Raw genomic sequence first — 23239 nt, forward strand, 5'->3', positions numbered from 1 at the left:
AGTGTGGTGAAGGCCTGGGGCAGGAGGCAGGGTAGAAGGGGTCAGTGGGGAAAAAAAGGAACATCTGTAATACTTTCAACAATAAAGATAAAATAAATAACATACTAATAGTAGGTTAGCTTTTTACTACAAGAAAGGCCTCAAACTTGGGAGACTCAAGATACATTTTTTAAGCCTCCAAGAATACCACCAAATAGGAAAGAAATTACGACAGAGAGAAATACATTTTACAGACTGTCCTATTGGTTTTTGAATTTCATAATAATTTCTTAAATAGCTATCTTTTCTTTTATTTTTAAAGTTAGCCAAAGGATCAGTAGTTTTTATAACACCAATAAACACTGCTTGAAACGGGGAGGTATGCTCTAGTAATTTCCACACACTTACAGCCAAAATTATCTTTCTTGCATCATCCTTTCCCCTTACTACGTCTAGTCAGCTGGTCAGTCAACGCTTTTCCTTGTGGCTGTCTGTTCGCTATATTTCTAGGAAAGGACCAAGAACTAAGGAAGATATTCCAGCCAGAAAGAATAAAGTGCACAGAGACATGGAATTACAAAGATCTTGGCTCCCACAGCTTCAGTTTTTCCAGTCTTCATTGTTTCCCAGTTCCTCACAATAAAACTCAAACACCTCAAGCTGAAATTTAAAAAGCCTATCTAAACTTATCTCCCTTTGTTCCCAGTGGACCCTAGACAGTGAAGCAAGCCCAGTTGAAACTTTCTTTCATTTCCACGTCTTTGCTCATGCGTTTCTCTCCCTCATAGTGCCCTCCTGGTGACCCTGCTGAATCTTCCAAGGCTCAGCTGCAGTGCCTTCATCCCCGATGAAGTCTTTCCCGAGAATTCCCATATGTGGACACTCCCCTCACTGGTTCCTTTTGGTGGTGGTTTCTGTCTTTATCATTCGCTTTGGTATTTTGCTGGACCCTTTCTCAGATCCACTGTCTGTCTGTCCCGAGAGGCCGGATAATGGGGGCAACACTTGCCCATCTATGGGGTCCTTCTCATGGAAGGCGCTGGCAGAGCAGAGGGAGAAGGGACAGCGAGTCAGGGGATGGCTGTACATCATGGTAACTATAGTTAACAGTAATGTATTATATACTCAAGATTTGCTAACAGAGTAGATCCTAAGTGTTCATATCTCAGACACACACACACACAGAAGTAGCTATGTAAAATGATGGCTATGTAAACTAGTTTGTGGTGGTAGTTTCACATTATATACAAAAATCAGGACAGCAAGTTGTATCCAATTTCCATTTGTCAATATCTATAACATAACATATGCAGGTATTATATATACCCATAGAGAGAGAAAATGATAGAATGATAAGTGTTAAGTGTGGCACAATTTTAACAATTAGTGAATCTAGGTAAAGGGTATGTGGGATTCTTTGACCATTCTTGCAGACTTTCTTTAATTTTAAAATTATATAAAAATAAAATGCATGTTAACAAAGTACTTTTGAATGAATGAAGGACAAAAGGAGATAACTATAGTTAGAAGGTCTTTCTTAAATTTGTCTTTGTTGTTGAAAGTATTACAGATGTCCCGTTTTTCCCCCCATTGATCGCCTCCACCCAGGATCACCACCTCCCCTCCGCCCCAGGCCTTCTCCACACTATTGGCTGTGTCCATGGGTTATGCATATAGTTAGAAGGTTTTTATGAAGAAATTACCAACAGAGATACTGGTAGAACATTCAGAGAAGTAGAGAAATCATGCCAAGCAGGAAATATCCAAGCCAGTTTAAAATGAAAATGAAAATGAGGAAGTGGAAGACAATAAAGATAACTTCGGATTTGGCCAATCTATTTGGAAAGGCAGCTGAATGCAAGAATAGAGGCCAGAATTAAGGTGCTTAGTGAGGCAGTTGAAAGCTAGACAGATGATTAGCATCCTCACAGGTAAAACTCTTTCAGTTACTAGAAAGGCTACAGTTTAGGACCTACCTGACTTAAATGCTTGCTTTTTTACATATATAAAGTGGTTCTATAAACTATTTCACCTTGTCAGTCTTCCCTGTTAATTGTTAAGGTTGTAAATAATAGAGTATAAGGTCTACATTTTTACATTCCATGTAAACTTAATTCATATTTATTTCCTGAAAATGGCAACAGCTGAAATTCACTATGGGCCTTTGTTGCAAATGTAACTATGTGAAGATTGTTGATTTTTTTTGTAGAAAAATATTAAAAATATAAAGAGTTTGTTGTTAAGATCTTTTCTTAAACATCTAAATACTTAATATTCAACTAAACATACAGAGTTTTTTATTTGAGTATTATTTAGGTAAAATTCCGTTTTAACAAATACAATAACAAAGTGTAATTCTTTTAAGAGCCTAAAATGACCTACTTGTAGTATGTATGGCTTCATTGTTTAACTCCCTTTTTCATAGGACTGCTATTTATAACCACTTCCCTCAACCCTGGGGGGATTTAGGATTAACAACTTCTGATTCACTTTGTATTTGAAGATTTTTTTTTTCCCTCCATCTTTGCTCAGCTAGTGGAATCCATGATGAATTCTCATCTCCAAGGGGTAAGCTGTTTTTAGTAAAGCCCAGTAGCTAGCTTATGATTCCTTTAGAAATAGCATTGATTCCTTTCTTCTAGTGTGTGTTTCTTGCCGAACGATAGACTCCACGTAGACATGCTCAGTTTTCATGCTTAGATGCAGTTAAGCATGTAATGCTTTTAGTTTTGTTCCCTTAAGTTATATGTGTAATGAGCATCTGGGCTCATATCAGAAAAATGAGTCCGCATAATTAGCATTTTACTTGTTTAGCATGACAGATAGAGACAACTAAAGCTAGAACAAGGGTGCTAAACACTAGAAGAAGACACTGGAGGTCACATGAGGATGAAGATGGTTTTGAGACAATAGCACCTGGTAAGAGCGCCAGATGGGGGGCAGAGAAGAGAATTTCATAGATGGGTATTTGGGAGGGAGGTTGGTAGTTTGAATAATGTTTCTATCTAAGGTGTTGCCTCATCTGTGGGTGGCTCAGTGGAGCAGAGATGGTCACTGTGTTTGAGAACTTATGGGACTGTAAAGCCCAGTTGTCAGGTCGAATAAACTGTAATAGCAAATAAAGAGAATACGCCGAAAAGAAAACGGAATGGAAAGAAAAACTTTTTCGTCTCACCGAATGCATAGGTTCCGTTCATGAGCAAGGCCTTCGAGTCACGGTTTTTATAATACCTTAAGGAAAACAGCACTTAAATGTATGCACAGTAAAATCCTTCCCTTTGTTTGCAGGGGGGAGGGGATCAAAGGAGAAAATTCCCATTCTGCTCTACTGAGAAAATATTAGTGCCTTATAAATTCCATAGCAATATATGTTGTTATTGTTCTATTTCCTTTTTGAAATAGATGTTTGTATGTTTTGACCAAAGAGTGGTATAAAGAGTTATGATTTCATTTTGAAATACTTTAGAAAGGCATAGTTTTATTGCAGTTGTGAATCTCCTTGGATTTTTAAGGAGGCTGCTTCAAAGAATGTCATTAATAATCTTCTCAGGTGCTTACAAAGCATGTGTCTGTGAGCAGAATTAGAGAATCAGCCAACTAGAGAACAGGTTTCACAATACCCTGAGACCTACTTTGTTCATTAGAGAGGAAAATGGCTTGTTTTAAGTCTAAATTGACATGCCTGCTAATTTCAGCAGTAAAAGCTGTTCAGTGTGGTCAGGTTTAATATTTAGAGCCTGGTAAAGTTCAGATTGAAGTTGCTCAAGTTACTTTTACAACATACTTCTTAAACTTTGTAATCCTAAAAGACGAAAAAAGTATAGAGGCCACTTTGAGTAACGTACCCAGAAGCGAGAAGCAAAAGATAGCCTGGTTGTTTGAGGGTGAATTAATATTAAATCAAAGAAAAATAACAAAGATAATCTTTGTTATATAAATTTTTCCAGGTATCAAAAAGCATAAATTTTCATTTAAATTACACAAAGCATACCTAAGGCTTTCGTTCACCATAACGCCTAGAAGAGTGCCGAGCCCTTGATATTTATAAAATGAAAGCATGAGTTAGTAAGTGAGTGAATGTGTCCTCTTTGCTAGCTCTGTGTATTTCGAATTCTTTGTTAAATTTGAAGGGAAGATTTGGCTTTATATGAGGTTTCTGGATAAGTCTGTTTTTAAATCTGTCTCATGTATTAAACATTTAAGAGTCAGGAATTCCCAAGTCCCTTTTCAGCTTGCTCTGTCACAGATGACCAGAGTTTAATATTCTAACCCTGGAAAACATCTTATTTCATAAAATCTATCTACAACTGTGTGGATCCTACTTTAAAATGTGTTCAGTACTCTCCAACTGACTTATGCCACTTACTTCAATCGCTGTCTTTGGCAATTTGTTCCATATTTCAAACACCCTTTTGTGTAAAGAAACCATAAAAGTTAGAAAGCTGAAAATTGGATTTTTCTTCTGAGCAATCATAGCTTACAAACGTGGAAAATTTGTTAAAAGTTAGCCCCTCCAATTTTTCAATACAGAGAGGGGAAAATGCTCAAAATAGATGTGTGGTATTTTGATAAATTCTCCCCATTATTTTAATACTACCAAAAGCAGTTGAGCTTAAATCACAAGACCGACCTTTCTGCGTCTTCACCAAAGAAATACTACAAAATGATCAAAATTTGGCCTTTCTGAAAACTAAAATCCTTAGACAATCAGCTGCAAAGGACATAGACAGTGACTAAATTTCATAAGCATTACTATCTACCACATCGTGTCTCTTCACTTTCATCAGCCCCACGTCGTGGTAGAAAGAACATTGGGTTTGAAACCCCATAGAAGCCTGGCTTGGTTATTAGTATAGTTATTAGGAGAGTGAAAATGAGAAAATGTGTGTAAAACATCTGTCACATAGTGGTTACCATCTAACAGCAAATACTCATACTTCCAAAATTAAAATAAAATATATTCAGCCCGGCTGGCATGGCTCAGTGGTTGAGCATTGACCTAGGATCCAGGAGATCGCCGTTCGATCCCCGGTCAGGGCACAGGCCCGGGTCGCGGGCTCGATCCCCAGCAGGGGGCGTGCAGGAGGCAGCCGGTCAATGACTCTCATCATTGATGCTTCTCTCTCTCTCCCTCTCCCTTCCTTTCTGAAATCAATAAAGATATATTTTAAAAAATAATAAAGAAAAAGTAAAATATATTCAATTTTAGAACAGGAACAAGGAAGAGATCTTTTTCCCCCAAATTTCTTTGTAAATATCACTGGGTTTTTGGCCTCTTATGTAAAGAGAGCAAGACAACAGAAATAATAGATGGAAACTTTAAGGGAAGGCTGATATAGCTCATCTGTATCAGGTCGTTTTATAGTTGAGGAATCTCAGATACAAAGAAGTTAAATAAGTTATATCTCTTAAATCACTCCTGTGCTTTTTCTGTCTCTAACATATACACCTTAATTTTGACACTGAGCAGAACGAGATTGCAAGTATAAATAACTATCTCTTAAATACATTGTCATAATTCAAAATTGCATTTCTTACTCCTGGCACTCCTATATTGGGTTGGCTAAACCAGGTACTCTGGAATGACTAACGGAGCTCTTAAATAGTGAAGCAACTCTATAATCAAGATTTTCATTTGAAATATTTTTGGTATCTAAGAATGAAACACATTTCTTGTTAAATTGCTCTCTATAAAGCCTTACATGTTAGAGATTTATATCCAGTAACATCTTTTTTATTTCTGAAAGTGCTTCGGCTGGTTTGAAAATCACACTTTACTTTGTATGACACGAAAGGAATGCACAATGCCCGAGAACCTCAGCATTAAGCTATGTTTGTTCCCTCAGGCCACGCTGCAGGATTTGGAACAGAGGCGCCCCCAGTTGGAAGAACTCATTACTGCTGCCCAGAATTTGAAAAACAAGACCAGCAACCAAGAGGCCAGGACTGTCATTACTGATCGAAGTAAGTCTTTTAACAGGCGTGTTAAAAGAAACAAAGAAAGGTGTGTGAAAAGTTTCAATAATGACTTAAGTTCACGCACCTCCATTGCGTTTATAAAAAGAGTAGCGAATAGTTGTAAATCATAGCTATCATGCTAAGATTTTCAGTCCATGGTGTTCTCTCTCAATAACAATGTAATTTCACAGAACAGAGGAAATATAATTTTTGTCAGTCTAGGCTATATAGCTGCAGAGTATGGAGTGGTGGGCATGGTAAGCCTGGTGTGGCGGAGCATTTGCTCCTCCGTTGTCACCTGCCTGGGCTGGCGCCCACGGAGCTGCCAGTCTGTCCCTCGTATCCTGCTTCCTGGACCACCTTTTATTCCCATCTGCGGTGGCACTTTCAGATACGGGCGGCTCTCTGGGACTTGGATGCGCTCATTGTGTAATATCAGAAATCACCACAACGTTCCTTATGCCGTCCTGGGGTGGGCGGCCACTCTGGGAGGCTGTTGAAGGCCCAGAGCGACTGCGTGGGGTCAGGGAGAGGGACTGAGGGAGGAGTGGGGGGACAGCCCTCCACGGTGTTTCCCTCAGGGGCCTGCCCCAGACACGAGGAGGCCCGCTTACCTCTGCTCTCAGCGCTCTTGGGTCTCCCTGGGTTTCCTCCCGTCCCTCCATGTGCGCCCCCCCCCCCCCCATTTCCCTTCCCACAGCCCGAGGGATCTTTTCTGGTGCAGGAATAGGGAAAACATTCCTTTAATTGTCTTTTTTCCTTCTGAACCTTTGGTCTTAGACTAGGCCTAGGCTTTGGAAACTCAAAAGCCAAGAATGTGCGTCTTTCTGATCCACATTCCGTGGTGTCCACACTTGCTCAGGAAGTGGAAGCCAGATGCCTGGCTGCCTGCTAGGTAGCAGGCGGTATGTGGTGTAGTTTTGCACATGTGTGTAGAAATCTTTGCAAAATCCTGTCGGCTGAATTTCGTAATCCCCATTTTATAGATAGGAGACAGTTTCTGAGAAAGGTTCATCAAACTGCTCAAGCTTACGAAATAAGCAACTAACAGAGCTTGGAACTTGCAGATGTCTCCTTCTGACTGGGAAGTCTGCTCCCTTCGAGTGTGTTTACCATTTCCATCTTGGTTTGTTGTTTTTGTTAATGACCCTAGTCACTAGGGCTAGGATTAAATGCTCTTTCGATCTGCAATTATGTATATGTTTGTTCATTTCCTAAAGACATTTCCTCTTTCAGTGGCAGTGATTGTTACTTAAAATAGACTTCTGTTGATTTTGAAATGTTAACTCTTTATTGTTGCTCAAACAGTGGGTTTGGATATATGCTAATGTATTAGTTGGGTGACACTAGCCGCTGTAACAGGAAAGCGCCTAAATCTTGGTGGCTTTCCACAGTAGAAGTTTATTTTTGTTCTGGTGCCGTCCAAAATAAGTAGCTCTCCATGAAGTCTTTCAAGGACCCAAGCCCCCCTCCAGCTTTCGTGTCCAGAACAGCAGAGTCCTGTGCATTTAGCGGGCAGTTGAGGAAAGAGTACTATTCATTGGAATTTATTGTCAGCCAGGCCTGGAAGTGGCCCACATTAATTCCGCTCATAGTCTAGTAGCTGAACCTTGTCGCATGGCTATACCTAACATCGAGGGAAGCTAGAAAATATCATCCAAAGTTGAACCCAGGAAGAAGAGGAACTGGTTTGGTAAGGAATTCATTAGTCTCTTCCACAGGTAATTTGGACAGGAAGAATACACAAGTTCTATAGGCCTGTGTAAGTTATAGGATGTAATTTCAAGAACAAAATTGCCTTGTGATGACCAACATAGGTAGCTGTTCAACTGATGCAGCAGAATGTTCCTCCCTCAAACTGGAGCCATAAGGCTTCTCCACCAGGTTGCCACACACTGGCCCAAAAAGTGAATCTTAGTGAGTATGAGACTGAATTCCCATTACAGTTACACAGTTAAGTCATGTGTTTCTTGCCTGAAAAATACAGACATTTCGCAAAGATGTCTATGCAGATCTGAGCATGTTAGTATATAGAAAGTCGTGTGTTATTTTGCTAATGAAAACCAACTATTTTTTTGTCCCTAAGATGAAAATAACACTAATTTATTTTGCAGTATCCATTCAACATTGTCTAAACATTTTTCATTTTCCCTTGCAATCTTTTTTTGATATTGTATTGACTTTTATCATGATGTGGATTAAAATTGAGTAACTATAGGGCAGGTTTGTATCTCTGCTAATATCCAGTGATTTGAATAGTTCTGCTTTTCTAAGCTTTTCATCTTTTAGGAATGAATACCTTTATGAATATTTGTAGCATAGTGGAAAGATTCCAATCTACATGGTTCAAAAAAGCATTTTTTAAAGCAAGTGTTTGTTGAGACATGTCGTGTTGCTTATTAAGAGCCTGAGCCATAATCTTAGTTCAAGATATGCCTGGAGCCTCTAGTGCTTGTACCAGGATAACTCTGACAAGATATGTGTATCTAAACAATGCCATTTGCAGCCCTGCTATATGCTTCAGTTTATCTCTCCATTTGAAATCTATGAAATGGGAATGGAAATTCAATACTCATAAAGTTTCAATCGCATTCAAAATAGAACTTTTTTAGTATAGATTGGGTTTTCAGGGAATGAGCAGAAATAAAATACTTGCTCATAAAATTGTATTTTCTTATTTGAAGATTTCAGTATTCCTTTTTTATTGCGCTGAAACTTCTAGAATACTTAAAAAGGAATCAGCTAAATAAAGAAAAATGTTCAATAAGTGCATGATATTATGTTGCAACATTTTCCCCTCCTTGGTAAATCCCAGTTCATAACTTTGAACAGTTGGGGAAATCCATACATAGTTATTACACTCTGTCAAGAGAAAAGTCCAGCAAGAAAGCAATCCCTGCCTACTGGTAATATCCATGCTACTATCTCAAGTAATGGGTCTACATAATACCAACACATTTCACTGTACAAAACTATTTCCATGGCATCTGTTGTTTTCAGGCGATTATGTTGATGGAAATCATGTTGTAATAATCTAGGTAAGAGAGTAAATTTCATTCTGAGTGCATTCAAATGAGAAATTCTCCGTGCTGTTTCTGATGTTCAGACTACTCATTTCCTTCAATTCTCTGGTTGCTCAACTGCGTCAACCATTCCTGGTTTCGGTCCCCCTATTAGAGTTGCTTATTTTAGAATAAGTGGAGTCAGCCACATAAATTTCCTTCTTTTGACACCTAGCACCTACTGTCAACCTGTTATAACTACAAGAGGCTCTCAGAATTTACATGCACCAGGCTGCTGCTGGCTACCTAAGAGTTCAGTTCAATTCAGTAAATATGTGAATGCTTCCTCCATGCTAGTTAATAGCGAGGTGACGGAGGGGGTACCAGGAGGAATTAAATTCAGCTTTTGTCATAGAGAGCTCACAGTCAAATGTATTTGGACAAGTATATTCGGGCCAGGCTTCCTAGGATAAGGAATTCAGTAGATCAGTGTAACAAAATGTTGAGAGAGAGCAGAGGAGCGGAGGCTGGCTCTGAATGAGGGGGCCCTAGAATGCTTCCAGGGGGAGATTAAACTTAACCTGGTCATGAATAAGATTTTGAAAAGCAGAAGGAGCCTGGGGAAGGAAGACATGTAATGAGACTTAGGTTAAGAGCGGTATGATGGATGAATTTGTACAAAGGGAGAGAAAGAGAGATGTGGGGACAGAGTAAATGGAGTCTTTGAGACCATTTAGGAGGCAAGAGAGCCCATGCTAGAGCAGTAGCAGAGGAGTGAAAAGAAAGAACTAAATTAAGATACAGGGTTTGGACATTGACTGGGTGTGTGGAATTGAAGATCTAAGCGAGAGCTCACCTCCGAGCATTTTGACATTCAGTGGTTTGAAAGATAGTGTTGTCAAAAGCAGAGACAAACTCTGGGCAAGGAGTTGAGTTTGTGTAATAAAATGTGCTTAAGATACAGCCGATGATCATAATGAGGAATGGTTGAAAACCCAAGCAGCGATTCCAGGAGCAAACTTACTTCTACACAGATTCAGAAGTGACCTAGGGTGAATGAGCTTGCACAGAGACAGAGGGTCGGGTTTAAAAGAAAAGTAGGCCTATGGAAGAGACTAGAACTTGGCTTACATTTAAGGAAGATAAGAAAAGTTAGCACTCTCCTTCCCCATGGCAGCTTGCAATATAGGTGCATTTAGACAAACACACTGGACAGTGAGTCTGTAGGTATCACACTGTATGTTTTCTGTATCGCCTTCTGTGCATCCAGTGTAATAGGTTTCTTCCTAGTTCTTAGTGATACTTTGAATATGATGAGGTGTAGGAACCCTTTAGCTGAGAGTAAAAGGTTGTTGTGTTTGTTATATCAGGGTTCTGGCTCAACCCTCATTATACCAGGACAAATGGTCGTTGCCATTTGCCATCTGGGTCTAATGAACCCTTTCGCCTTTTATTTTTTTATATTAAGTTATTTTTCAGCTACTCTGCAGAAGTAAGAATAAAGAGATAGTAAAAAGCAACTTTATTAGAAACTTTAATAAGAATTAAACACCACAACTTTTGTGTATCAAGTTTTGGTGCTCAACCATCATAAATGATTAGTGTTCCACATCATTGTAGCAAAACAAGATGGTTCAGGTTCTTCAAGCAAAATATTATGTGATGAAACCCTACCTGTTGAACGACTGACTGCATTAAAATACCGTATTTTCTCTCTGTCCTTACAAATAGCTTTTTACCACATCAGTCCTTGTGTTTGGGAAAAATTCATCTAGGTTATTATCATTGGAAGACTCACAATCTAAAATTTCACCTATATGATCAATTCACCATCATCATTAGAGTCCAAAAGCCGGTTTCTCTTTCTTTGCATTTATCTTCTACTGTGTCTAATAATTGTGAAATGTCTTCCTCTGGCAATTTTCTTATTTTTGATATTATGACAATAAAATGGAAAAAAATGTCAACTGTGTTCAGTGAAAGCTAAAAGCAGACTCCCAAGATGGTGTCCCCAGTATTATTTTATACCTTCTTAAAATATGACACAGCCTGGCCAGCGTGGCTCAGCAGTTGAGCATCAATCTATGGTCCAGGAGATCGCGGTTCGATTCCCGGTCAGGGCACATGCCCGGGTTGCGGGCTCGATCCCCAGCAGGGGGTGTGCAGGAGGCAACCGGTCAATGACTCTCTCATCATTGATGTTTCTCTCTCTCTCCCTCTCCCTTCCTTTCTGAAATCAATAAAGATATATTTAAAATATATATACATACATATATGTGACACAATGTTTTGGGCAATGTAATAAGAAAACTAAAGGGTGAAGATCAATTTCGCTGTTGTACCATCCTTCTGGACAATTCCATCATTCTTCCATTTACTAATCATTTTTGCCTACTTAAGACAATTTGAGTAATGATGAAATAGCAAAATGTTTCCAAATATAGAAAAAACACTATCGTTAAGACAACACAATGTACCTTAGACTTATAAAAGGATTCAGTGGACCCATATATGATAATTGAAAAATAAAATGAATTTTATTTGATTTACAGAATAAGTAAAATATCACTGTTTTGGAGAGACCACCAAGAAAAAGAAAAGTCATGAAATATTGATTTTTACAAATAGTTAGAACTTCTCAAAAAAGAAACTCAAAAAAGAAATTTGGGTACAGTGGACCTTGATGGTATGTCAAAGGTTGAACAAAACATCACTTGTCTAATCCTACTACAAAAAGAATTTCATTGGTCAGCATTCTCCACATACATATACGGTCATGTGCTGCATAACAACAGTTTGGTCAACAACAGAGCACATATAAGAATTTAATGGGCTGAAAATGTCTTATTGCCAAATGGCATCACAGCCATTGTAATGTTGTAGCTTAACACATTACTCACATGTTTGTGGTGATGCTGATCCAAGCAAATCTATTTAGCTGACAGTCATATAAAAGTTGTAGAGCACATACAATTATGTACAGTACATAATACTTGATAGTGATAATAAACAACTATGTACTGATTTATGCATTTATAATATTATACTTTTTATTGTTATTTAGAGTATACTCTTTCTACTTACAAGGAAAGTTTGCTATAGACCAGTATGCCATGTTATTCCAGCAGCAACCTCATACATTTTGTGTTCACCACATCTCTTGATGGCATCATTTTCTCTTGTGCTTGATTTAATCTCCTGCTGTTTTGTACAGTAACATGCTGGACAGGTTCATGGGCTAGGAGCAATAGGCTATAGCCTATAGCCTAGGGTATACCATCTGGGTTTGTGTAGCTACACTCTATGATGTTTGTACAATAACAAACTCACGTAGTGATGCATTTCTCCCTGTTGTTAAGTGGTCCATGACTTGGGTGGGGGGGAGAGAAAATTTTTAAGAAATTGGCTCATGCAGTTGTAGGGCCTGGCAAGTCTGAAATCTTCAGGGCAGGCCACCATGATAGATACTCAGGGAAGAGTTGATACTACCGTGTTGAGTCCAAAGGCAGTCTGGAGGCAGAATTCCTTCCTCTTCTAGGGACCTCAGTTTATATTGTTGTTGTTTTGTTTCTTGTTTGTTTCCTTTTTATTGAATTTATTGGTGTGACAGTGGTTGGCAAAATTAACAGGTGCACAATTCCACAACACATCATCTGTACACTGTACTGTGTGTTCACCACCCCAAGTCAAGTCTCCTTCCATCACCATTTATCCCCCCATCCCCCCTTCCCCTCCCCTCAGCAGTCACCACACTGTTGTCCGTGTCCAGGAGTTTTTTCTTCATTGCTCAATCCCTCCACCCCCCAGCCAGCTCCCCGCCCCCCCACACCTGACAGCTGTCTGCCTGCTCTCCATCTATGAGTCTGTCTCCATTTTGCTTGGTAGTTCGGTTTGTTCGTTAGATTCCACATATGAGTGAGATCATATGGTACTTTTCTTTCTCCGCCTGGCTTATTTCACTTAACATAATGTTCTCCAGGTCCCTCCATGCTGTCCCAAAGGGTGAACTGTCCTTCGTTTTTATGGCCAAGTAGTATTCCATGGTGTGAATGTCCCACAGCTTTTTTACCCACTCATCTACTCATGGGCACTTGGGCGGCTTCCAAATCTTACCTATTGTAAGTAACACTGCAATGAACGTAGGGGGGCATATGTTCTTCCTAATAAGTGTTTCTGGATCCTTTGGATATATTTCCAGAAGTGGAATCTCTGGGTCATAAGGCAGTTCCATTTTTAATATTTTGAGGTAACTCCAAACTACTTTCCACACTGGCTCAGTTTTTTCTCTTAAGGTCTTCAACTGATTACTTGAGGCCCACCCACATTATGGAGGCTAATCTGCTTTACTCAGAATCTACTGATTTAAATGTTAATCACATCTTTAAAATGTTTTTACAGCAACATCTAGAGTGGTACTTCAACAACTAGGCATCATTGTCTAGCCAGCTTGACACATAGAATTAACCATCACAGTGAGGTTCATAGTGGCACGTGTTTCTTCAGATATAAATTTCATGATTTCTTTAATTTTTATTAGCATCCCGTTAATAGGGTACCTGAAAATATACATTTAATAGTAGAAATGATCTTTAACATCTTAATGATTTTAGAGCTCCATTAGAGCAGTTATAACTTGTACACTAAAAATTACCTGCAAAAGTAAGTCTATATGTTTTTCTTTCTTTATACATTTTATTTATGTTGTGTTAAATTAACACTAAACATATCATGAAATAATTCTGATTTAATGTGTATCATTCTTTAATTCGAAAAAGAGATTAAATCAAATCATATTTGAATGAGATTTAAAATCTAAACTAGCCATCATCCTGATTATATTCAATTATTAATTTGTCATGTGAGTGTGTAATAGGAAAAATATACTTTATTTAAAGTGATGTAGCTACAATATGAACATAAATAGAGCTTTCTAGAAATAGCCTTTTCATTTTATTTCTTTTAAGGGAAAGATATGGATTAGCAAATATTTTCCACTCATCTATTTTGAAAACCAAACACAATGAACATAACTATTAAATAAACCAATTAACGAAAATGATTTTTTCTTTTTCAGTATGCTAGAATAAATATGGTGATGAATAAATATAAAGAATCTCACACTCAGGTCACATGAGCTGATAAGACAAATACAAAACAGAAAGAAATATGCCCATGGGGAAATTCCAGATCTCCATAGGCTAACATTTCTTCTTTTAAATCCTCACCTGAGGATATGTTTTTATTGATTTTAAAGAGAAAGGAAAGAAGGGGGAAAGAGAGAGAGAGAAACGTTGGTTGGTTGCCTCCCCTGCGCGCCCCGACCAGGGATCAAACCCGCAACCTAGGTGTGTGCCCTGATCCCAGATCGGGAATTGAACCCACAAACTTTTATCCAGCTGAGCAAGGATAGCATTTTTATCTCATGACCTAATGGGGCATCCCAAGCAAAGACCTGAATATCTGTTATATTTCGGTTCCTCTGGGCATAAGGGATTGTTCTCCCTCCTGGTGGTGCCACGCAGCTCAGATGAAGCTAAGCCAGGGGGCCCATGTGGACCGTGGGCTTCTAAAAGATGCTCTCGGCTCCCCTGGGGTGTTGGAAGTGTCAGGATTATTTTGGAGCTGCCATTTCTTTCTTTACCAGAATTTCCTCACTAGTCATTTGAAGCAACATAACAAACCGCTTGCCACCAGTCTTTATTCCGTGTGCCTGCCTTGAGGGACGCGTTTATGATGTAAGCAGGGAGGGTGATTGTGACCTTCTACATGCAAATGAGAGAGCTGGGCTCACTTTACTTTCCTCAGGAAAGGGGGTTTGCAGTTACCTGTTGCTGGAAAATATCACCCCAAAGCTTAGTGCCTGAAGACAGCATTAATCTTGTATTATTTCTCACGGGTTCTGTGGGTCAGGAAATCACGAGTGACCTGGTTGAGCGGCTCTGGCCTGGGATTTTTCATGAGGTTGCAGTCAGTGAACTGGAGCCTCAGTCCAGTGAAAACTGGCCTGGCGCTGCAGGATCCGCTCCCGGGGGTTCCTCCTGTGGCCTGTGAGGTGCTGTCTAGTCAGTTCCTCTCTACGGGAGCTTCTCCAGGGGACTGTCTGAATGTCCTCGGGACTTTGTGGCTGGCTCCCCCCAAAACAAGTAAACCATGAGTACAAGCCAAACGCTGCAATGCCTTTTTTGACCTACACTTAGCATTCGTACTATCACCTCTGCGGTAAATTACTTGTCACATGGGTCAGCCTTGATGCAGTGAGGTGCGGGAAGGAGAGACACCCAAAGGACATGAATACCAGGAGGTGAGGGTCATTGGGGACCTTTCGGGAGCTGACCGCCACAGGCTTTCTCAAGCTTCCATATCAGAGGTTTCTGAAACATGGCCCCGTGTTCTCTGACTGTCTCCATCAGGCACCCCAGCAAATGTCAGTGTTGCTCTTCCCCTGAAGATGGCAGACCACTGGTGTGTGCCCTTTTTCCTGCATGTGCACATGGAAAGGGACAAGAGCCCACCGAGACCTTTCCCACACAGCTGCTGGACATGTTAATAGTGATCGCAGGTCTGTTCAGCCTGGCTCCCCACGGGGAAGTGTGGGTTTGGGAAAGAGTTTGTGAGTTTTGGAGACCTAACAGGAAGACCCAGGTAGCAAATAATTGGTTATGGGATGATGACAGCAGCGCTGATTGTTACTTTTATGTTAGTGAGACAAACACCTAAGAATGCCTTTTCTTATTTTCGTCCTAAGAGTAATGTAGGACTAAAAGCAATGAATCTGAAATGAGCAGGCATGGTTTAAGTCTTGGCCCTGCCCTTTAGTGGCAGCAGAACTCTGGGCAAATAATTTAATCTCTCTGACCCTGTCTTTTCATCTATAAAACTGGGCTCCTGATGCCTTCCCTGCCAGGCTGCTGTTAGGATTAAACAGAATGACATATGGGAAAGCCCTTTTCAAATGGCAAATCACTACACAAATATCAGTGCCTTAGTCATCTCGGGCTGCTGTAACAAAATGCCGTAGACTGAGCGACTTAAACAATAGGCATTTATTTCTCACAGTTCCGGAGGCTGCCAAGTTCAAGATCAAGGTGCCAGCAGATTTGGTTTTTGGTGAGTGTCTCTTCCTGGCTTGCAGAGGGCCACCTCACTGTGTCCTCACATGGTACAGAGAGAGAAATCTCTGCTCTCTCCTTCTTGTAAGGACACTAATCCTATCATGGGGCTCCAACCTCATGACCTCATCTAAACTTAATTTACTTCCCAAAGGCCCAGTCTCTAGATATCATCACATGGGGGGTTAGGGCCTCAATATGTGAGTGGGGTGGGGCACACAAGCATTCAGTCCGTACCAGTCAGCTCTGCTCATTATTGAGAGCTCCGCTAGGTCCTCTACATGTCAACAAGGAGAGTCCTGATACAAGGGTAGGAGTTTTCACATCTAGAAAATGGGTACATGAAGGCTGGGAATTATTCTTATGTTTATACACGGAATTTTTATTACTTGCTCAAGAAATTTGTCTTCACTGAGAGTGTTGATTCTCTTAAATGCTAGCCTAGGGCCTTGGGGGGGGAAAACATAGGTTCTCTGTCCAGATTTTCTGAATGAATGAATAAAATGCTTTATGATATATCTTCAAAATTAAGATAAAGCAAGCCCGGCTGGCATGGCTCAGTGGTTGAGCATCCATCTATGAACCAAGCAGTCACAGTTTGATTCCCTGTCAGGGCACATGCCCGAGTTGCGGGCTCGATCCCCAGCAGGGGGCGAGCAGGAGGCAGCCGATCAATGACTCTCATCATTGATGTTTCTCTCTCCCTCACGTTCCTCTCTCTGAAATCAATAAAAACATTTTTTTAAAAAGATAAGCAAAAATATGTATTCAGAATATTCTGTTTTTAAGGTTTCCAGCTACTGCAGGGTCTGGTTTATTACCATCTGTAAATCTAACCCTGGGTCGCAGGAGTGAAGTCATCGAGAGCCCCCCACAAAGTCTATAGGGCAGTGATGGAAACAGTAAACCTGACCATTGGATTCAGATTTTTCTCTTTCATTCAGGAGCCATAGACCTGCTGCCTTGGACAACAGCTGACTTTCAGAAAAACAGAATTGGTGGAAGGAAGGAAAGGCACAGAGTCATATACAAGCCTGATTCACTTGTTATCACAAAAATGTGTGCTAAACAACAGAATGTTTGAAAAGATAAAATTAAGACCCAATTTTACAGAATAAGAGTGAGAGGAAAACACCTTTCTCTATAATTAGACAGAAAATGGTGCTGTGACTTGATAAAATCCAGTCAACCTGAAAATGTGAACATCAAGTGTAATTGTGCAGAAAGATAAGGTAATATGAACAACATAGGCGCATGTTGGCCTGTTAAAACAATAGCACTTTACCTGCTTCTCATTAAGGGTTTGGTTTAGTCTTATCTGTTCTAGAACCAATAAAAGGGGAAGGCACAGTCCTGCTGAACTATAAAAAAAGACTTTTCTTGGTCACTAGTAGGCTATATAAATTGCTCAGATTTTCAGAACATCAAATTAGCTGTCCCTCACTGTTGGGTACCACGCAAAACATAGTATATGTGCACACAAGAGGCATAATATCATAGGGATCACATAGCAATAAATGGGACGGGATTGATTTTTTTCTTAGCATCTGGCAGGGCATGCGAAATGCCCACATTTCTCAGTAGCAAGGTGTTTCAGTAACTGAAAACATGTCCTAGAGAACTCCAGAATATATGAAACATTTCAGACATTATGGAGGTATCAAAATATTTTACTTATTTGACAAAATCAGATATTACTCAGATTCAAAAATATTTCATTTTATAAATAATAATATTTGAGATCTGTTACGTTTTGCATGAATTAGACCAAGAACTCTAATACATGTGTGAGTTGATTTGCTTTCCACAACATCATCTAAAGTAGATACTATCCTCGTTAAATGAATGAATGAACTAAGGATCGTAGTTATTAATACCTTGTTCAAGGTGGCACAGATAGCAAATGGTAGAGCCAGGATTTCACCCAAGTGTTCTGACTCTATGAAAAGGCGTTAAGCCCTAGCCAGTGTGGCTCAGGGGTTAGAGTGTTGGTCCCGGGCTCGAGTCCGGCCAAGGGCACATACCTCGGTTGCAGGCTCCATCCCTGGCCCCAGTTGTTGCGGCCTGCGGGAGGCAACCGATCAATGTGTCTCTCTCGCATTGACGTTTCTCTCTCTCTCACTCTCTCTCCCTCCCTCCCTCCCTTCTCCTCTCTCTGAAAAGCAATGGAAAAAAATATCCTCAGTTGAGGATTAAATAAATAAATGTGTTAGATGGCTGTTGTTTTCCAGACACTATGCTGAAAGACAACATTTGAGAGTCAGTTACTGAAAGTTTATATATACTTATTTATACTTATATACTCATCAATGTATATATTTATATGTAAATCTTATATACACTGCTGACATATTTATATAAACGATTTACTAACTTGTGATAGTTTATTTCAATTAAGTTAAAGTAGACTGAGTAGTTATTGAATCATGAGACTTAAAGATGCTCAGAAAGATTCATTCTTATGCATTAAGCAGTCACTTTTAAACCATCTTAGAAAGATAAAAAATTTGTTAAAAAAAAACTGTTGCAGCAGGAGATTCTGTTACCCTATTCCACTGATAGTTCAGATAGAGATATGGGGGTGGAGGGAACAGGTATCTTTCTTATGTTTCCACAGCAGTAAGTTACTAAACACCAGAGGTTAGGAATTCCAAGCATTATTGTGTCTCTGTGAGGACACACTCTCTCTAGTATATGTTTTATCTCCCTGACTGAACTGTAACCTTCAAACTGTTACTCCTTTATATTTAAATTCCTATAATTCTCACATTTTATTCTGAAAGTAGCAGGCATGCCATAAATACTTACTGACTGAATGAAGCGTCTCAGGGGTCAGCTGGCAAACAGTGTAGGGCTACAAGCTTCCACCGGCATCTCCAGGACCATGAATCCCCCCTTAGAAAGAATTAGCCTGAAGAGATTAATAAAATGCCCTGCTTAAAAAGCAAGCAAACAAAAGACCCAGGGCAAACACACCTGCACTTTGGAATGGTGAGGGAGTTTTCAGTTTTAAGAGCCTGAGAATCTTTTTAGTGCAATCTCTTATAAACAGAACAGATTTTAAAAGCACCTTGGTCTGATTCCAGCTCGCATACCTCATCCTGGCAGAAAATGAACGTACTAGGCTATTTGAATGTAGGAGACTATATTACCCTATTCCACTGATCTTGAAAGTAGGCATTTGGATTGGGATTCTCTTTATCTGTTTTTTTTTTTTTTTTTTCATGAAATTTCTTTTTCCCTTTTATCATGATGTCTGTTGAAAGGGCTCAGAGAACTCAAATCAGGAAGTCAGATTGTAACTTAAGGCAAATTAGGACTGTGAATTTGTATTATATAAAGGAAACAGTACATGACTAAGTAGCCTGTTGTCCCTGGGCAAAATAGAATACATTTCAATACAAGGCAGCCAGCAAGATGTACTATGGCCATTAAAAACATTACATGCACTGGCTTTACACTTCATTAGGTAGGTAATGAGTTGTACATATTTTAAGATTAAAACAACCAGACCACCACGATAGTTTGCATCAGTACCAAAATCTGGGATAAACACTTGGGAATTGCTTTATTTTAACAGTACCGATAATATCTTGTTTATGTTTTGATTTAATGGTAACATTTCATTACTTTTGTGTCCTAGTTCTAAATATATACACCAACAAGTTGCATGGCTATTCAAAACAGTTTAACTTTAAATATACTTTGACCTAGAGATTGGGTAACGAGTCTTTAGTATTATAGGAGCCAGATTCCTAATAGAAAATTCCGTTCTCTAAATGACTGGCATAGACCGCTGTCAGTTCAGATAAACAATTGTTGACTATATAGGGGAGGAAAAATAATTTTCTTTCTACCTTTCTAGATTCTTGGCTGAGACAAGGGCTGTAACAAAAGACAATTAACAGGAGAAACCCAAACAGAAGTTTAATAACATGTATACCCTCCTGTATACATGGGAGATACCCAGGGGAACTGAGCAACTCCCCAAAATGAGCCAAGCCATCACCTTAAATATCGTCTTCAACTGAAAGGAAAAGATGTATGTTAGTCGAGGCAGTTATGGGAGGTTATCAGAAAAAGCATAGGAAAGTAGGCTAAGGTTCTTAGGCAGATTCAAGTCCCTGCTTTCTCCATTGATAGGAGTTTCTAGAATTTAGAGTCATCCTTGTCTTCCAGGTACAGAGAGGGAGACACCCTTACAGAAGGAGATTTCCCTTATAAATGTAAATATCCCTTACAAAAGGGTAACTGCTACTCAGGTTTCAGGACTTTTCCCATGTCTCCTGTTTCTTAAAAATAATCAGTCTAAAATAATCCTTATGCCAAAGAGACGTATTTCGGGATGGAAAATTATGGTCCTCTTCAACTGGGATACCAGGTTGTTTTTTTAAGACAGAATTGACATCCATAAGGAATTCAAATAAAGAGGGTCTTAAGAAAATGTCTTATGCTGGTTTAAAACTAAAATTAATAAAATTTCATTCTATTAAGCTAAAGTAATTGGACAAGTTATTATTTCATTTAAAAATTAGATTCTTGCTGGGGAGAGAGGTGGGGGAGGTGAAGGAGGATATAGAGGAGATAAATGGTGATGAAAGGAGACTTGTCTTGGGGTAGTAAACACACAGTACAGTGTACAGATGATGTGTTGTGGAATTATGCACCTGAAAACTATAATTTTGTTAACCAGTGTCACCCCAATAAATTCAATAAAAAGGGTAAAAATTAGATTCTTCAGTATCACAGTGCATTAGGCTAATAACAAAAGATCATAACTTATGTTCATATATGATTTAGTGTAATTTAATCAGAAATATAAATCCTTCAGTTTGTGAAATAGTAAGTATTCCAAGTGTTAACAAAAATTCAACCGAGTAAACTTTAAATATCTAGTTGTCCTTATTGGATGATTCATGAATCAGACAGCATCCCTTCTAGTAAGCAGAGAGGTAGTCTGAGAAATTGTATCAAGTGGAAGGTTTTTATAGGCAGAAAACTGAACAGGAGGAGAAAGTTATTAGGAAAAGAAAAGAAAGGATTGTTTCAGGCAAGGGCATCTTCCTTTGGGGGAAGAGCAGCAGTGACCTTATGAAGCATATTACCTCACTAGTGTTGATCAGTAAGTTCCAGATTGATTCCTGGGAGGGGCTGAACCTGCAATTAAGTCTTGATTTGTTGACTGTCCTGGGGGCAAGCCACTCCATCTTGGACCTGTTTCTTTCTCTTACCACAAGTTTCTCTCTCGTGTAAGTATAAGCAGTTTAAGGATAGGCACCATCCCTTCCAGTATTTGACTAAGAATAGTACCTAGAAAACAGTCATTAAATGCTTACTGAATACATTTTCACCTTCAAGCTTGTAGAAACAAATTAAATGTAGATTTGTTAATGGGGAACGGGGCGCCAGATGTTAGATCTCAGTCCTTGAGTTTGGCTAAGAAGGAATTCAGAGCCAAGACTGAAATATAAGTGAAAGTTTATTTAGAAAGTCACAGAAGTAGAAGTGAGCCAGCTGGGCTGTGTGGACTCAGGAAACAAGTTACAGAGGCAAAACAAGGGCCCTTGGAACTTAGGAGAAAGGCAAAGAAAACACCTGGGGGAAGGAGAGGGGGAAAGGCGTGGGCATGCTCAAAAGAAAGAATGTGCACCGGGCCCTTCATCTTAAGGGGTTTTACCTGTTTCCAAACGCAAGGATTTTAGGGGAGGACTCAGGAGAACCTCAGTAGAATATTCATTACCTTTTCCAGGTGTGTCCCTTCAGGATCACAATCTCTACTGATTTGTTGATGCCAGGTCAGGGGGTCATTAGTCATTGCATCTGGTTCTGATGTTGGCCATGGCATCATTTTGTCTGGTTTTGCTACTTTTCCAGGCCTGGAGCTGAAACACAACTAAGGCCGAAATGTTATCTGTAGTTTGACCAACTCTATCTCTGTGGTCAGTAGAGGCTTTGTTCCTAAGATTATTTGACGCTGATCAGAACCTCTGTCCTGAGGGCTTAATGCTTAAGGGAGTGGCTGTGCAAGAGAATATATGAAGTTATTCCCCAGCCCCCTTGACCCTTCATAACTAGCGACATGACAGGAGGAAAGGTCAAGGGAGGACCTGAACCTCATGACCCACCATATGCTAGGGGAGGAAAGGTCACCCTGGGGGCAAGGTCCCACCCTACAATATTTGTGTTCCCAGTTTAGCCCATTGCTGGGCACCTGGGGCTTTCTTCCCTGGTGACCTTTCTGTACCTGGCCTATTGTTCCTACTCTGCTCGTGTCTGTGTGATTGACTACCATCTTAGATAGACCCCTTCTATAAAGAAACAGAACTGATGAGACTGATGACTTTCCTTTATTAATGTGTGAGGGTGCAAATATTTAACAAGGACCCAATTTACACAAAGAAATCAATCTGGAGTAAAAGATAATTTTACTCATTTCCCAAAAGCTATAGCTGAATTATATTTTAAACTTGACCTAATCTTTTTACTTAATAATTTGCATTAATATTTAAGTGATGTGATGGGCAGAAATAAGTTTAAAATGTTAACATTTTTATTTACAGATTTATTCATCAAATGTACTTACACCATGCAAGGTATCAGGCTAGGAATTATACCGTATTTCAAGAAAACAATAATATAGTCTTCTCCATTAAGGTGTTTGTTATTAAGTAGGAGAAGTAACAATATTATAACAATATTAAGTATAATATATATCATAGAATAAACATAAAATTTTTATAAACAATATATACTTTTGATTTTTTTCATTTAGCATTTACCCCTCTATATATCCATGCATTTATTCATTGTTCTTTTTTTTTAATATATATCTTTATTGATTTCAGAGAGAGGAAGGGAGAGGGAGAGAGAGAGAAACGTCACTGATGAGAGAGTTGTCATTGATCAGCTGCCTCCTGCACACCCCCAGCTGGGGATCGAGCCCACAACCCGGGCCTGTGCCCTGACCGGGGATCAAACCACGATCCCCTGGATCCTAGGTTGATGCTCAACCATTGAGCCACGCCCGACCGGGCCATTGTTCATTTCTTAATTTAATAATAACTAATTAGTGACAATATATAAATGAATAAAAGATGAATCCTGTTGTTAAAGAGTCGATAATCTAGGAGGAGACAAATGTGTATAGACAATAACTTTTATACAAAAACAAAACATAAGTGCTAGATCCAA

General features: G+C 39.4%; 1 protein-coding gene across 1 annotated transcript in view; it reads left to right on the plus strand.

Annotated features, from left to right (window-relative positions):
• Nucleotides 1–23239, plus strand: part of DMD (dystrophin) — a 1831916-nt gene that overhangs the window by 1292782 nt on the left and 515895 nt on the right. The window contains exon 52 of the mRNA XM_087813416.1: nucleotides 5826–5943. Within this exon, the coding sequence (XP_087669542.1) occupies nucleotides 5826–5943 (118 nt within the window). The remainder of the gene's footprint in view (nucleotides 1–5825; nucleotides 5944–23239) is intronic.

This window comes from Miniopterus natalensis, chromosome X (assembly GCF_054644295.1).
Source record: "Miniopterus natalensis isolate mMinNat1 chromosome X, mMinNat1.hap1, whole genome shotgun sequence".
Lineage (NCBI taxonomy): Eukaryota > Metazoa > Chordata > Mammalia > Chiroptera > Miniopteridae > Miniopterus > Miniopterus natalensis.